At 33.5% G+C, this 18,243-nt stretch overlaps 1 protein-coding gene across 2 annotated transcripts in view; it reads right to left on the bottom strand.

The window, feature by feature from the left end:
• LOC145680582 (uncharacterized) overlaps window positions 1-18,243 on the bottom strand; it is a 133,236-nt gene that overhangs the window by 33,190 nt on the left and 81,803 nt on the right. For both annotated transcript variants that reach the window (XM_081751234.1, XM_081751232.1), the window contains exons 5-7: window positions 11,201-11,432; window positions 7,451-7,659; window positions 3,520-3,667 (exon numbers count right to left, since the gene is read on the bottom strand). In XM_081751234.1, coding sequence (XP_081607360.1) covers window positions 3,520-3,667; window positions 7,451-7,659; window positions 11,201-11,432 — 589 coding nt within the window. The remainder of the gene's footprint in view (window positions 1-3,519; window positions 3,668-7,450; window positions 7,660-11,200; window positions 11,433-18,243) is intronic.

Here is an 18,243-nt window from a genome sequence, read left to right on the forward strand (position 1 = left end):
CACTTTTGTTTGGACTGTGCCCAATAACTGAGTCCCGGCTAAACCTCTATGTACAAATGTTTCCAACATATTGTATCTTCGTTTACAAACAACTGAAAAATTCCGTCTTGAGCTATACAAGTAGATTTAAAATAATAATAAAAATCAATCAAAACGAAATATTAATCTTATTTAACTATTTTACTCAGCCAATACCAAGCAGATCCATCGCTCAAAGTATGGACATGTTTTTGCAAACGTCAATGACCCCATGCATAAAGTTTTGAGATATTGTAAAGCCGAACCAGGCCCTTCGTATAAGAGATGGACTCTCTCATGTAATAGTCTACCACTGAGTCACTGTTATATCTTACTTTCTAATATATGTACATTTATGGTTCTTATATGAATATGAGGTACGTAAAAATACTTCAAAGCAGAAAACATACAATTACACTTCAAGAGTTGAAGCATTCCATCGAATAATATTGTATGGCACATTTTGGAATGTGCTGAGTTGCCAGTGAAATCATGCTAATGAAATATGACTGACATACAAATTAGCCACTCAAAAGATTAAATATTGCTCAACCATTGACAATGTGCTTCCACAATGTTTCATTTGCTTCTCCCTTGTAGTCAGGAAGAGACTAAAAATAGAATAAGAATTATTTATTGAGTTTAAACAACGTTTTAAAATGTTATAGTATTCATTTTATACGCCGTTATTCACGTATAAGGATTAAATTTATTATACACCTTACATATATTTTTATGTATGTAATATATTTTAGGTGTAATTAATTTATTTTTATACAGGGTGTCCATAAAGTCCGTTGCCTCCCCCTGTATTTTCGAAACGACTGCGAATATGAGAAAACGCAAAAATACGTCCATCATTATTTTAAGAAACTTGAATTCTGAGCTATAGAAGGTCCACCCCAGACACCCCATATAGGGATACGTGGGGTATACTTGAAAATTTTAAATAGCAAAGGGGTAGAGTAATGTATCGTTGGAAAGGTCTCGACAAGAGAAATATCTTCTAGACCGTTTCAAGTTCCTATGTTGGCCCCATAAAAAATGGCAGGGATTCACATTTTGTGTGCATGAAGTCCGTTGCCACTCTGTGTATCTTCGAAACGACTGCGGATATGAGAGAACACAAAAACACGTCCATCATTATTTTAAGGGGCTTGCATTTTGAGATGTAGAAGGTTTACCCCAGACACTCCCATACAGGGGTACGTAGGATCAACTTAAAAATTTTAAATGGATATGAAATGTGAACCCTGCCATTTTGGATGGGGTCAACATAGGGACTAGAAACTTTCGGCAAAATATTTTTCTCTTGTCAAGTACTTTCCAACGATATATTAATCCCCTTAGCCATTTAAAATTTTCAACTTGACCCCACGTACTCCTATATGGGGTGTCTGGTGTAGACCTTCTATAGCTCAAAATTCAAGCCCTTTTTTGCGTTTTCTCATATTCGCAGTCGTTTCAAAGATATAGGGGATGGCAACTGACTTTATGGACACGAAATGTGAACCTCGCCATTTTGGATGGGTTCAACATAGGGAATTGAAACTTTTGGCAAAATATTTCTCTTGCCGAGACCTTTCCAACGATATATTACTCGATTCCCTTTGCTATTTAAAATTTTCAAGTTGACCTCATGTACTCCTATATGGAGATGTCTGGGCTAGACCTTCTATAGCAAATAATTCAAGCCCGTTTTTGTGTTTTCTCATATGCGTTTCGAAGATGCAGAGGTTTAAACGGACTTTATGGACACGAAATGTAAACCCCGCCATTTTGGATAGATTCAACATAGGGAATTGAATCTTTCGGCAAAATATTTCTCTTGTCGAGACCTTTCCAATGATATATTACTCGATTCCCTTTGCTATTTAAAATTTTCAAGTTGACCCCACGTACTCCTATATGGGGGTGTCTGGGGTAGACCTTCTATAGCTCAAAATTTAAGCCTCTTAAGATAATGATAGACGTTTTTTTCCGTTTTCTCATATTCGCAGTCGTTTCGAAGGTACATGGGGTGGCAACGGACTTTATGGACACGAAATGTGAACCCCCGTCATTTTGGATGGGGGCAACATAGGGACTTGAATCTTTCGGTAAAATATTTCTCTTGTAGAGACCTTTTCAACGATATATTACTCGACCCCATTTGCTATTTAAAATTTTCAAGTTGACCCTACGTACCCCTATATGGGAATGTCTGGGGTAGACCTTCTATAGCTCAAAATTTAAGCCTCTTAAAATAATGATGGACGTGTTTTTCCGTTTTCTCATACTCGCAGTCGTTTCGAAGATCATGGGGTGGCAACGGACTTTATGGACACGAAATGTAAACCCCCGTCATTTTGCATAGGGACTTGAAACTTTCGGCAAAATATTTTTTGTCGGGACATTTTAAACGATATATTAATGGGGTGGCAACGGACTTTATGGACACCCTGTATACTAAGATCTTCTTCGTTTTTCTTGAATCCACTAAAATGTGCTATACAGTGTTAATCGGTGGAACGCTTCAATTGTAAATATTAAGAGAAGAAAAAGAAAATAGTGAGCCTCAATTGAGGTTATATTGTTCAAATGGATTAGAAGAAATACCTAGCTTGTATTTGTGAACCAAATGGGCACAAGTGAATGATACATGTTCTAGTGTTGTAATAACAGGAAGGTCTCGGATATGTATCCTGCTGCCAGCCATTTTAACTGAAAGTTTTCAAAGTTTTCAACAGTCTTACCTCGATACTTTTACATAGGGTTACCATATTCTTAAATGTCAAAATGCTGACACAATTCCATCTGGCTAGCTCATTATATAAAAATTAAAATAACTTTCGACACAAGATCGCTAAGTTTTATCTATTGTTTAAAAGTTTGATTTTAAAACATCATGAAAAATATATTAAAATATATAAAAATGATTAAGTAAGAGTACTCACACTGCATCATGTTGACTTTGCCCATTCATATTTTTCAACATATCTGATATTTTTAACAAATCCTTCTTTGAATACAACTAGTCAAGGATATTGTTAGATGTGAAACGTCTGAAATTGACTTTAGCTAGAGTAAGTCCTTTCACAGATTATATGAATAAGCCTGTTTCTTTCCTTGATCCATTGCGCTTATATGTGAGAACATAGTCTTTTAGCATTTGTAAGTTGGTGACTCAAACAGAAATTAAGTCATCTTCACAATTACTATATAATCTTCTTCATTTTTACAAAATCGAATATAGTTAACCATTTCTCCTGACTTTACTTAGAAACTGTAGATAAATCAGGGAACTTCGAAAGGAAGAAAATTTTTACTCTCAAAACGTGGATCTGTTTGTATAAGTGTTGGTGTATGGTAACCCTACCTTTAAAATACAGTATATCGGAGAGAAAAAGAGACGGAAAGAAGACGCTCTGGTCGACTTTCTTCGTAAGTTTGTTGCTGTTATTTCAGTGTGTATAAAGGTGCTTTGTATAACGTTGTAAGTAAATAAATAAATATACTTACCACTGTGCATTCGTTTAATATGAACTTTCAGTTTCTGAGGTTGGCAAAATTTCCGTCCACAAAAGTCACAGAGAGGTCGTGTTCGTTGTGGATTGGCTGCACACCCATACGTACGATGCATTTCCAAGTAGTTGAGTCGAAGGAAGAACTATAAAAGAAAATGTATGATCATTATGATACATATTAACTTGTACATTCTTTCTTAACACAACGTTTCAATGTTATTTATTTATTTATTATCAAAAGAATATTTCACAGAACCATTCCTAATGGAGAAAAATTTCGATACGGCAGATTTGTTTATTGTTTGTAATTCATTGACAAAATTATCTATTACAGAATGACCATAGTAATGAGAAAAAATTCTTATGAAATCATAAACGCCATAAAGAATATTAAACTGCGTAGTGCAATTGAGGGGGTGAGCGCAACAGTGGTCTAACCCACACTTTTAAAATTGGAGAAAAATCAAGTTAAACTTAAACACATGTGGTTTCTTGTACAATGTATATATGTACAATGTGTGACACATTCAACCACTTGTGCTTGTTTTTGGTATATTGTAAAAAAACCACATATGTTTAAGTTTAACTTTTCTCCAATTTTAAAAGTGTGGGTTAGACCACTGTTGCGTTCACCCCCTCAATTGGTCAGGATGGTATTCCAAATTATGTAACCAAGGCATGTTCAGATCATCATGCACCTATATTAGCAAATATATTCAACAAATTTTTGAAAACAGGTATCTTAGAAACATGGAAAAAGTCTTTCATAGTTGCAATATTTAAAGTGAGACAAAAGAATAACGCTAATAACTATGGGCTTATTACAATTTTAAACTCATTTAGCAACATTTTTGAAGTGATAATTCATGAATTTTTAGTATTTCAACTAAAATCAAAGATAGCTGAGTCTCAATATGGGTTTGTTAAACAAAAGTCAACCATCACAAAGCTGGTCCAATTTACTGAATATATACACTGTGCCTTACAAACTAAGAGTCAAGTAGATGCGATATACATAGATTTAAGTAAAGTTTTCGAACAGTAGATCACTAATGGTTATTAACTAAACTATCTAATATTGGATTATCTCCTAAATTCCTGAAACGGTTCAGCAGTTTTCTTACAAATAGGCGTTTTAATGTGAAAGTAAATAATATTCTATCAAAGAAAGGTTTTACAGAAAAAAAAATATTCCGCAAGGTTCAGAACTAGGACCACTGTTGGTTGTAGTTTTTATCAAGGATCTAGTTCATAATTTACATAACACAGAAATTATCTTGTATGCTGATGATATAAAGGTATTCAAAGACATAAAAAGTGATGACGATAGAAAATCCTATAGAGGGAGCTGGATAATATACATTATTGGTCTCAATAATGGTATGAACATAAAAAATAATAAATGTAAGCATATATCCATCACTAGAAAAATCCAAAAATCTGTAATAAATTACAAGTTAAATTACAAGATATTTGAGTAAGTGGAACATAATAACGTTGGTATAATATTCGATAGTAAATTTTCTTTTGGGATACATATGAAACACACAATAAACAGGCGTTAATGTTGATGGATTGTATTTGAATAAAGTGGTCCAATTTCAAAAATGTGAAAAGTTACCCATATATATATCTATATAAAAGAATTATCCGACTTAAGCTGAAATGCGGATATGTAGTTTGGACTAATATATGTAAAACAAACAAAGAAATGATCAAGAGAGTGCAGAAAAAGGTTTATTAGCTGTATGTATAGTCAGCTCAAACTATATCATCTTTACTGTGACTATAAGAGACTCTCTGACCACCTTGAACAAGAATCTCTTGAAACACGAAGGCAATACAACAAAGCAATTTTCACTGAGAGATTAATTGGAAATAAAATAAACAGTCAGTTTATTTTGAGCAAGATATTATTCCGAATTCCAGCTCACAAAACAAGAGCAAGATATCTATTTGGTCTAGGAATTAATTCGTGCGGGTGGACAAGAGATGGCGCAACGAACGGAGCGTCCCACAGTTCCGTGTATCCACACATGTGTTGCAAACCCCTGTCATCGCGTATCGTTCGTAGTATAGGGCAGTGGATTAAAGCGTCAACAACACCAGTTTGTAGTTAAGTGAACATGGCGCAATTTGTGCCTGATAAAGTGTTTTTGCGGGGTGTCCTGCTGCATTACTTTAACATGCAGAAAAGTGCGACTGAAAGTCATCGTATTTTGGTGGAAGTGTATGGTGACCATGCTCTAGCTGAGCGAACGTGTCAGAAGTTGTTTGCACGGTTTAGAAGTGGTGATTTCGGCTTGGCAGACCAAGAGCGAGCTGGACAGCCAAAAAAATTTCAAGACAAAGAATTGACAGCATTGCTCGAGCAGGATTCGTGTCAAACGCAGGAACAACTTGCAGCAGCATTAGGCGTTGATCAAACAACAGTCTCCAAACGCTTGAAAGCCATGGGAATGATTCAAAAGATGTCACATTGGGTTCCACATGAATTGAAAGACAGAGACGTTGAAAGACGAAAAACCATTTGCGAATTGCTGCTTCAACGACAGAGCAGAAAGGGGTTTCTGCATCGAATTATTACGGGTGATGAGAAGTGGATCCATTACGAGAACCCTAAACGAAAAAAGGCCTGGGTGAAACCAGGTGAACCAGGTCCATCACAACCAAAACGAGATATTCACTGTGCAAAGGTTATGCTGTGCATATGGTGGGATATGAAAGGTGTGGTGTACTATGAGCTGCTGCAACCGGGTGAATGGAGAACGTTATCGACGACAATTAATGCGTTTGAAGCAAGCTCTGGCCAGAACACGACCAGAATGGAAGAACAGACATGATAAACTTATTGTTCAACATGATAACGCTCGCCCACATGTCGCAAAACCGATCAAAACCTATTTAGAAAATGTCGGATGGGAAGTTTTACCCCACCCGCCGTATTCACCAGACGTTGCTCCTTCGGACTACTACTTGTTCGATTGCATGAACAACGATTTGATTGGACAGCGGTTTACTTCTTCAGAAGATATCGAAACATGGGTCTCTGACTGGATCGCTTCCAAGGATGAGGACTTCTTTCGCCACGGAATCCGTACATTGCCTGACAGATGGGCGAAAGTGGTGGCTAGCGATGGACAATATTTTTCTTAAGGTATTTATGTATTTTGTGTTTGTACTACAGCTTCAATGTGTGCGTACCAACCGCACGAATTAATTCCTAGACCAAATATCATATGTAAAGGAAAATAAACAATCACTCCTGAAAGTACTTATAGAAGATTACAACACATAATTCAGTGTTACCTGAAAGATCAAACTGTACATTCCTTTTCCAAAAGAAACCATACCATGCACCTTGCAAATTGTAAATGGTAGCGGAGAATATCTCACTATGTACCTAATATATTATATATATAGCTTCATTGTATTTCTATGTACGTAATTGTATATGTTATCCAAGCAAAATGTATCTATTGTATCTCCATGACAATTACTTTTTACTTGCATCTTTACTCAATGTATTATGTATGTACAATATATAGTGCTATAGTGAACTTCTGGCTGTTTTTAGCACTAAAAAATTCAATAAATTATTATTATTATTATAAAAGTTCATAATTGTTGAATGAATCAACACACTATCAAAGAAAAAAATATACGATTCTGTTAACCAACTTATTACTTTACCTTATTTTCACCCTATATTTGCAGGAAATTGTATCATGCATGTGGAATTAACTAAACCTGATTTACTTTAGTTAGATTTGTACTATTTTTAAAATCTGTATAAATCATTGAAAAACACACATGAACAAAGACTAAAACTCTAGAAATCACTGCAAAGCGAAAATGAACAAACAGTAAAAGCTTTAGAAATCACTGGAAACAACGGGTAAACAAAGACAAATGTCAGCACTTACCTTTTTACAGTATTGGCACTGATATGCTCCTTTCCCATCATGCATTTCTGCGGCGTGTTTCATGATATTTTCTTTTCCAAGCACAGCCATGCCGCATACTTTGCAGTGATACTTCCGGATGGTGAGGCTGAAGTTGGGGTCATGGAAGACTGTACAGTGCATCCGGTAGTAGAGGGGGTGGCAGAAACGAAGATTGCATCCACCACAATCTGAAATCGTGAACGCTTCTGTTACAGGTACTAACACCTCATTGTTCTTAATAGCTCACTTCTTGTATAGTTACTTTGTTACTTTTATGGAACAATTAGTTTTCCCAAACCTTTCTACCTTCCATAAACTATTATGGTTATATCCAGGATGCGATTAAGAACTTGTCAAGTTAAAACAATAGTAATTAATGTTTACATGGTATGTTGTGGTACCTTACCAAGTATTTCTAAAGCAAAAATTCGCAAACCAGATACCATTTCTGCATGCGAAAGCATTGGTAAGCTGGAAAGATTGGCTCATGTAGGGACAGAGCCTTGCTTCATGAGGTATAATAATAATAATAATAATAATAATAATAATAATAATAATAATAATAATAATAATAATAATAATAATAATAATAATAATAATAATAATAATAGCATCAATGTTAATCATGAATATGTGATCCCGAAATGAGTTTTAGCAAAGTTGTTCCTTCAGAATTTTAACAAATATAGTGGTGTAGTTAAAATACTGCCCAGCACCCAATATTATATACTCGCTTTACTTCAGAAAATCGTTACACCCTACATTAATTTACACCAAACTGTCAATGAGTATTACCAGAGTAGAGATCTAACTAAATATCTTTGTCATATGTTAGGTTCCTAATGATACATTTACTTCATTCCATCAAAGTCTTCAGGCTTCTACGAAATTATATTTCCAACCAGAAGCTCCTTAAATGGTTTTCGCAAAGTTATAAGAGCTCGTTAATTTTTTATTCTCGAATCAATTGTTGTGCACTTATATTAATTAAAGAAAAAAGTCTATTTTTTATTTCTAAATAAGAAGGTGAAAATTCAATTCAAACAATAAGCCTGCAAAGCAAATTTTTACTTGCAACTTATGAATAGGCATTATTAGAATAAAACAGTTTAAGAAACGGAAGTTAGTATTTTTGAAAGAGGTCAGCAAAGTATAGAAAAGTTGTTATTGAAATTTCTATACAAGATCAGTTGCAAGACTTTATAAACAGTGGTTCACATAACGACATCATCTTTATTCTTTTTTGTTGTTCACTTCATCAATAGTCAGATTGGAGTCTTTTGTTGTGTTAGCAAAAGTGTACTTGAGTGTACAAGACTGTACTCAGACCTTAGCTTATTGGGTTCATTCTCAATTATGTTGACGGGCATTTCAACAATATGATTTAGTTTAAGGTTTTGTAATTCTAGTGACTATAACGTGCCAATAAAAAGTAAAAGATATTCTTGGTGTAGGAACCTCGATATATTATCATTTACTATTTTTTTACCTTTAAATTCATTATATGTTTTGATAATGGTTTCTTTCATGATTTATATCCAAAAGATATTAATCCACTTATGTTATCTAAATGATATTAACATATCTTTGGATGCCGTAAGTATTGATTTCATAATTCATAGATTTGTATATGTATAGGTTCAGTAAGTGATACCAAGCAGCATTACACGACACAATATACTAAATTTCACTAAAACTGTTCGAGTAGTTTTCAAGATAAAATTTAAGCGTTTCAATAAACATTTTTTTATAAAGGCATCCCTAAATAATTTTTTCCAAAGTCAAGAAATAGCTGAATTGTTTTCTTGCACTTGAAAACAGCTTTTACTGAATTTCATAATAACCATTGGAGTTGTTTTCAAGCTAAAACTTAAAATCAACCAACAATTCCTTGCTTAATATTGAAGTGCTGCTGAAATGTCTTTTCCCACAAGCTCTTATATGAGATTCTACGAAGTCGAGACATAGCTAAATACATTCCTTATAGCTGACGCTGCTAAATTTTATGATAATCGTTAAAAGGTTTGCAAGTTAAAATTTACAATCAAAAGTTGTTCGTTTGACAGCATAAGGGGAAAAAATTTGTTGCATTTAAATAAATTTTAATCTAGATACAATATATCCAGCTATGTAGTACTGAAAGTGAGAGTTTTTTATGCGGAGTTACTATAAACATCAATTTAAAATATATTTAGCATGCCCGTTTGCATCAATATGCAGAAAATTTGATTAAATTTAAGAAAAAGAAAGAAAAAAAATTCTATGAAGCTAGCTTGAGTCAGATACCAAGAAAATGATAAGATGTATTACGGATTTTTCGTTTCCTCAGCCGATATCGCAAATTTTTGAATAAAAATTCATTTTATCAATAATGAGCAAATTCTCACTGCTTATCATTAACTAACCTAAAACACACCTGTTGCAGTAATTTTACGGCAACAGTGTTGCCAAGGGCCGCGTTTCTGTCAAAAAACACCCATTTTACGAACTTGAATTAAATAGTATTTTTATATGGCAACACTGCATCAACCTTGTCACATTTTCGCACCAATGAATAAATGTTGACGCATACTGTACATATACACAGAAATTCACGCGCAGGAAATCAGTTTTCTGCAACTGAATATTGATTTTCTTCATTTGCACATTTTTTTTTATTTTTTTATTTTACACTTACGGTAATTTCTTTCGTTACTACACAAAAACATTACAAGTTCCAGCATTGGTCATGATCTCGAAAATATCCACATAGTACATGCTTACATTTGTTTCAAGTCTCAGGTCTTTATCATTTTTAGATCAAAAGATATACAGAATCAAACTTTGGGTTACGCGACTTTACGGGCACACTGTATATATATAGTGTGTCCATATATGTACACAGTGTGACAGTATAATATATATAGTTCCATTTGTACACAACAGGTATTTTGTATCGTTTATATTTAACATATATATATATATATATAGCAATCTTTAGATGGTTCTTCATTAATAGTCAGTTGATATCGGTATAATTCTGCAAATATGGTGTTCTGGTATGTTTAGTGTTTCCACATTCTCAGTACTGCATAAAATATTTAAGATGAAACAAATTGCGACAATACTGAAATAAATTAATCGATTTAAGGAAATATATTATACTGTTGTTTGCGATATTTTCTTGGTATCCTAATAAGCCAGTGAAGCTTGAGTATAGTATAAAAGTTGATATACAATGCGGCGACAAAAAAAAAAAAAAAAAAACTCTGTCCAGTTATTAAAAATTGGACTGGCAACAAAAATCGTTAGCGCAATAACATAAATTTCAATTTGAAAAAAAAATAAAATCACAAGAATGATGTATCACAAATGTTTTGCTGTATTTTTGAAGAGCAGAAAATGATTTGTCCTTTGAAACTTATTGTAACATTATGGAAGTTAACTTTCAATTTCAAATCCTCTGGAACTAACATTCACGATCATAGAATAGAATTTTACTCACTGGCACCCTCTTAAAATATAATTCTTAACTAAAACCGTATGACCAAACAGTAAATTGCAACCATTAAAGTAGTTAGTTATGAATATAATATAATATAATTTTAAGCTTTAATTGAAAATCACAGAAAAGCTGCAGCTAAAGATTTCTTAGCTAGAAATACTACATTAAAAAAAAAAAAAATAACATTGAAGTCAGAAAGTTTCAACAAATATTACTTATAATTTTTAATTGCAAGGTTCCCCTACTTGTTTTCTCCATTTTCTTCTTGGACCAGCTGGTCCCCGAATCATCTATCCAATAAAGAAGCTCCTTTCCCTCCTCCACATCGGTGGTGGTTACAAAGTATAGGTCGCTACCTTGCACCACAGACGCCAAGTTACGTTGGTCCCGAGTTGGTGCTGGGCGCAAGAAGCGAAGCCAATTGGAACGGTTGGAGTCCATTGTACTCAAGTAAAACCTCTCAGTTGCAGTATTCACCTACAAAATATATCAGTGTGTAAATAATGACTGTGACTTTCCTCTTAAAATTAGAGATGGAGGAAGAAAAAATGAAAAGAAAAGAAAAGAGTACTAATATGTTATATGAAAACATCTTAACATGGGAATTGCTATTTTGTTCTTTGTTTTATACCATGAACGCCTACAGTTTTTTTTTTTTTTTTTTTTTTTCATTTCAAAAACATTCAAATTAATAGTAAAATAAACTTGAGATTGCTGATTAGTTTACTGTTTTACACCTATCTCATTGTTGTGTACCAGTGCTGTAAAGTAAACATAGATCTGTACACAAGACAACAAGAATAAAAAGACACATAGGTAAGTAACAATGAAAAACACATTTCTCATATATGATTAAACTACACGCTAAATAAATAGTAACAACATACACAATTAGTAAAACATTTGAATTTTATGCAAACATTGACTAACTCTTACTGGCATCCTTTAGAACGCCCATGTTATATAACAAGGAAGTTGGAAAGCTGAATAAAATTTATTGCTAACATAGTGTATACTTGTTCACTGTTACATATTTTATTTGCACAAGACAATGTAAACCGTATGCAACCAGTAAATTAGAAACATGAATTACTGTGGCTTTGTGCAACAATTATTTTAAGAAAGAATGAAGAAGAAAGAGAACGATCGTGGAAGAATTTAAGACAAAGAAGCAAAAAAAGATTCAGGTAGTTCGATTTAACATCTTTTCTTTTTTTCTTTTTTTTTTTTTTTTTGTATAAAATCTGGCTTTATTTCTCTTAAATTCTTCTATGAATTTTGTAATCAACGAATTTTTAATCACTGAATACTTTTTTGGTAAATACTTCACGGACATTTTCTTTAAAAATATAAATATACGGTTTCCAGATAGCAATGCTCCCATCTTTATCTAATTCTTATTTGACAATCTGAGTAAAGGAGTGCTGATACTAAAAATTAGAATAAAGCTCAAGTTGTAGTGGATGAAGTATTGAACAACAGGTAGATTTGAAAATTGGATATTTTAATTAGTAAAAATATGAGTTTTAATGTTAAATATATGAAGATTGATATAGAGAACATATTTAGTCAGCATGCTGTATTTGTTTCTACCCATGAAAAGAATCAATGTTCATTTATAATGAACTTATAATTTAATCACATTTCAAAAACAATCAGTAATCTTGCATTAAGATTTGGAAACACTAGGATTTATAAACACTTCTCTGAGGGTACAACCTTATTCAAAAAATCCTTAAAAATAAATAAATAAATAAATAAATAAATAAATAAATAAATAAAATAAATAAAATAAAAAATAAAAAAAATAAAAAAAAAACTTGTATTGTTACTCAAACTGGAATTACATCAAACAATGTCAGTCAGTTGAGATCTTTATTTAGAATCAAAGCATTAGAATTTCTTGTGAATGGTTGTCAAAACATAGTCTTCTAGAACAAAATCGGTGGCCAAGATCTTTTGAACAAGACTATACAATGAATGAAAATTAAAAGCACTACGTTAGATACATCTAGTGATTATGAAAAAAAAAAAAAAAAGTACAAGGTAGAGTAATAACGAAATTTTATAGAATATACGTAATTTATGACTTGACTATTTTTTTCAAGTACAAAATTATCAGTATATATTCCTGATGAGCTTGGAACTCTACTCAGATCGATATGCTACCATATATCTTAAATTAAGAATCAAGCTCAAGATACATTGAGGGACAATATTTTGTTAGAAATGTTATTAATAATGTTTAAAATATAGTTAACTGTATATCGGAATCTTACACAAATTATCTTAATACTTGAAGAAAACTAATTATGAAATCAGCAGGTGCAGTTCTATAGTGTAGTCACAAATTCACACGCTTTCCGAATTAATACGATTTAAAAAATAATTATGAACATTTATTCTTGTATACAAATGAGAAAAGACCGAACATTTTTTTAGTATTTTAATATGGAGTCTGCAACCCTGATTGATGCCCATAAGAGATTTGGCAATATTGCGTGAGTCACGATGCTTGATGTTACCCTCAGCTTAATGTTCTGGTATGGCTGTTTGTAGCGTTCGTCTGCCTGACAGAACACTTCTTTAAACCTTCCTTTACGTAATTTTAATCATACTTGTAACATCACCGTAAAATCTGGTTTTCTATCTACCTCCTTGTGGCTGGCGGAAGAAGAGGATATAGGGTGGTATCTAAGTTCTGTGCTGACGTGCACTGTACACGAGCAGCGTGGAAGGGAATTCTGTTTCTCGCAGAGAAATAGACTAACTCATATTGTTTCAAGAACTAGAGGACTCCGCAGTATTTTTTCATGCTCATATACAAATTATTATGGAGGAAAGTATAAAATAGTTTCTTAATGCACTTTAAAATTTTGGAATTTAATAACATCTTATGTGGGGAAGTCACATCGGCGGTGACAGTAAAACCTGCAACAACCCCGCCTTTTAGTGATTTTTTTTTTATTTTGAGAGCATTCTTTAAATTCTTATATGAAGCACAAATATTACAGAAAAAAGCAACAAATTCGGCTTTAGACAGAATTATTGAACCTAAATACATTGCTCAGCGCAAATAAATCAAGAAGTGGAAAAGAACTGATGTTGCTAACACTACACAGAATATTTCTTTATTTTGAATTTCTTAATGTTATGAAATTTTAATTTAACGTCCTACGAGTGTGCGCTTTAGCAGGACCGGATTAACCCATCTGATGGCCCGGGGCTAGAAAAAAATATGTGACCCCTGCTGACTTCGCCAATACTTTTCTGTAAAAGTACAGTAGGAAAATGATAGAAATGTGCTTCATATTTTTGTCATTTTATTTTATGATGAGATTGTATCTTCATAATTCTTTTTAGATAGCTACTTGAGATGTTGATCAGAGTAGAGACTCCTGTCCATCTGGAGACCCGGTGCTACAGCCCTCCTAAGCCCCCTTTAATCCGGCCCTGCCCTTTAGGCTAAAGGAGGCGAATTATTAATGAAAGCGAAATGGTTTGAAATTAAATTTTTTGTGCTCTTCCACTGGGAATCAAATCCAGGACCCACTAACCACTAGACCAGCGGTGAGAATATTGAATTTCTTAATCGATTCTGTAAAAATCAGTTACTCATTAACATACAAACTTATTAACGCTGTAATTAGAAACGGATTAAAAAAAACTAAATAATGATGAAAAGTTAACTATAGTCCGCGTCATTTGAACTTGCACTTGATGTCAACCTGAGTCCGCAGAGAGTAAGAAAGCGAGTTTTCAGTGAACCAATATTGAATTTAGCAAAGATACTCGTTTCACTTGTTGTAACACCATAAAAATATGACACTAATAACATCATCATAGGATGTGTCTTATTAATAATACTATTTTGTTACAAATGTGATATAAATGATACTGTATATTTATTAGTTCAAATGTTCACATAACAAGCAAATAAATGTAAGTTTGCTTTAAATTACTTAGCGTAGATACATCGCTTATAACCACATTAATCCATACGAGGACCGAACTTAGGACCTCAAAAACCGAAAATCAATGTCCTACAATTTTATTTATTTTTATCTTGAGACAAAGAGAATCTTGTACAAGGAAGCAATTACGTGTTGTGCACCAATTCATGAAATATAAATACGGAGTACACGGTAGTCCAGTGATAAAGTACTGATACTAAGTGGGTTGATTCAAACCTTCATAAGCTTGTGATGAAAACTTGTTTGAGAGTTTTCTCGAGGTTTTCCAATTTCCTATCATTATCTTAATTACACTAATTAATCCATTATCATTAATTTGGGTTTATTATCTATCAGGGGCGTCATTTGGGGAAGGCAGTATCAACTATCTTCCTAAGTTTAAGGAACACGCGCTTTTTACCAAATTGTATACTAAAATACTAATAAAAAACGTGAAACTTCTATGTTGGTGGACAGTCTTGTCTCATTCCCCTGGCAAAACCTGAAATGATGCTTATGTTATCTGTCTGCTTAACTTTACAAGTCATAAAAGAGGGAGTTGACTTTTTTAAAGTTCCACGTTTATTCACAGAGGTTATGGGAGACGGTGATGATATTAATAAACAACTTAATGAATAAATTGGGAAAAACGGGAGATCCCCGAAAACAACCCATGCACATGATGTTTTGTCCATCACAAAGCCAACTTCGCGGGAGATGAGATGGAACCAAGGACTCCACACACCAGAGGTGAGCACTCTACCACTGAGCCACCGCAACTAAAATCAAAAATATAATTTAATTTCATGAAATATAAATAAAATTGCGTTTACAGATTATATGATGTTATTGCTTCATTGTAATTAGAGCATCAATTCGATCGTCCTCACTTTCAAATTCGACCGATGCCCATTTAAAAAAAAGAAATGTATGCTTAAATTATCATTTCTTGAGCCCTTAAATACCGAGTTCTCATACCACCAATGTTAGGTATGCAATACAAATTTAAAGTTTAAAGCGATTCATAAAATTAATCTATTTAAGCAATTCTCATTAGTAAAATAAACTTTCATAATGAAACAATAACGACGATAAGAAATTATGGGAACATAAAATGATTGTAAAATACGAACAAATGAAGCTAGAATCATGATTGTTTCACCAATATTCTCAGAAAAGGAAATTATACAGCTATCAATTATTGTTTTAGATCAGGAGCGTAATATTTATATACAGTGGAATCCCAAGTATCCGGCTCGAGACTATCCGCCCTAGCTTTCTTTTATCGTAATTAAATGAGGAAGGCATGGTGTTGCATTGGCAACATTGCCAAGGCATTAGAAGCGGGCTCTGCTATGATTTTCCTACGTATCATGTGCAACATACAACTTGTGACAGGAAAAGAGCAGCGTTCTGCTTCTTGTTCATTGTTTCGTCAGCGTGTAAGGTACCATAATACAATATGTATGCCGCTGTTCCTGATTATAACTGTACAATACGTACAGTACTGTATTCGTAAGTTGTTCTTGGAGTATGCTTAACGAGTTCATAGAACTCCGGTTTATCCGCCTTTTTTTTTTTTTTTTTTTTTTTTATCTGGCCTGCCCTTGCACTACATTAGGCGGATACTCGGGAGTCTACTGTATTAGTTTCGGTCGAAGCAGCTTTCTACTTCATTGGACTGGCAATGTCTCTGCAACCAGGTTGGACGACGTGAGAGGAGCGTTGAAGATCATACACCAGTTCGCTTGCCCCGGACTATACCGTCATTTCTCATATATTTATAATGTTTATATTAATTTGTAAAATAGAGACATGATAATATTTTTATGATGCATTGAAATGTAAGTATGCATTCGATTTCGAGCATTTCAAAAGCAAATGAGTAATTCATTTGACCACTCCTTTTCAGCACTAAGACGTGGTCCTATTGTTTACTGTAGAATCTGAAACACACACGACCTATCTGGAATTAAACCCTAATATTCCATGCCCAAAATGCAGTTGAAGGGTACGGGGAAAAAGGAATGTCCATGTATGTGCTTTTTCGGGTGCTTTGTTCTATCTGTTGGTGACTCTTGGCACTATTTGACTGTCTATGCCATGTATGCGTAGTTGTAGAAATGTTCATGTAAAAAGTGGCAAAATATATTATAACCCTATTCTTTGTACGCGGTTTTCAATATTAAAACGCCGTTTTCTCGAAAATGCAGTTTTGTGACATTCCTTGTTTTTTCCCCTTACCCTTCAGTTGTTAATCATATATCCACGAGGAATGCATTAAGTTCTGCAAGTCGCGGTACCGAATTTACTGAACCTCGGCGGGTGTTCCTCGTCTTAAACTTACTTTACGTGACTTGATAATTGACAAAACCATGACAATTCTGATCTTTAGGTTAGTAAAAACAAGATACAATCGTATTTATGTAGCATATCCCTTGGTAAAATTTAAAATTCCATTTTTCGACATTTTGCTATTCTCTATTTGTATTTTATATCTATTTATTTGAATTACAAGAGCAATACTTACATATTTGCTTATGGCTCTGAATACATCCTTCACAATAACATTTCAGAGATAAATTAATTTTAAATGTAGTTGCTGAATTTTCGTTCATTTCTTAAATTTTTAAAAATGAAAGATGGAAGGAAATAATAATAATAATAAAAAAACGTATTCATACTTTGTATGTTATTAAATTTAGAAAACGTAAAATGTCTTAAGAAAGTATTTTATTTTTCTTCATAATTTGTTATACAGGAAGGTTGTACCGAGAATATACTGTGGAGCGGAGCTCTGTCACCTTTGAAACAATGAGTCAGTATATATCCCGAGAGAAGCACAAAAGAAAATCCTACATTCCAAGGCCCCAATTCCTTCCTTCCATTCAGCGCGCGTCCAACATCACCAACTTACAGGCTAGTTCAACTCAACTTTCTCATCTCTGGGTGGCCGCAAGGACATAAAAAATGAAAAAATTGGCTTTCACGAAAAATGTATGACTACATTGTATGTAAGGCCAGGAGTTTAAAGGGCTGTTCTGTGGCAGCAGCGGACGCTAGAAAGAACCAAGTCAGAACACATGACCAGAAGGTAACATCAAAGATTGTGACTTGCTCTATGTTGTCATATCTCTCATCAGTGGCGGCGGTTGGACTTTAAAAGTGGGGGGGGGGGGCAAGACATGATCTGAACAATTGTATATCAATGTTAGATTTCCTGATTGTTTCTAACACTGTTTGATGAAAGGTTGTATAACTAATAGGATACTATCTTTTTTCACTTAAAATACCGCATATCGTATTTCTATTTTATTAAGTAAATTCATAAGAGC

The sequence above is a fragment of the Thermobia domestica genome, chromosome 3 (genome assembly GCF_964235325.1).
Source record: "Thermobia domestica chromosome 3, izTheDome1.hap1.1, whole genome shotgun sequence".
Classification (NCBI taxonomy): domain Eukaryota; kingdom Metazoa; phylum Arthropoda; class Insecta; order Zygentoma; family Lepismatidae; genus Thermobia; species Thermobia domestica.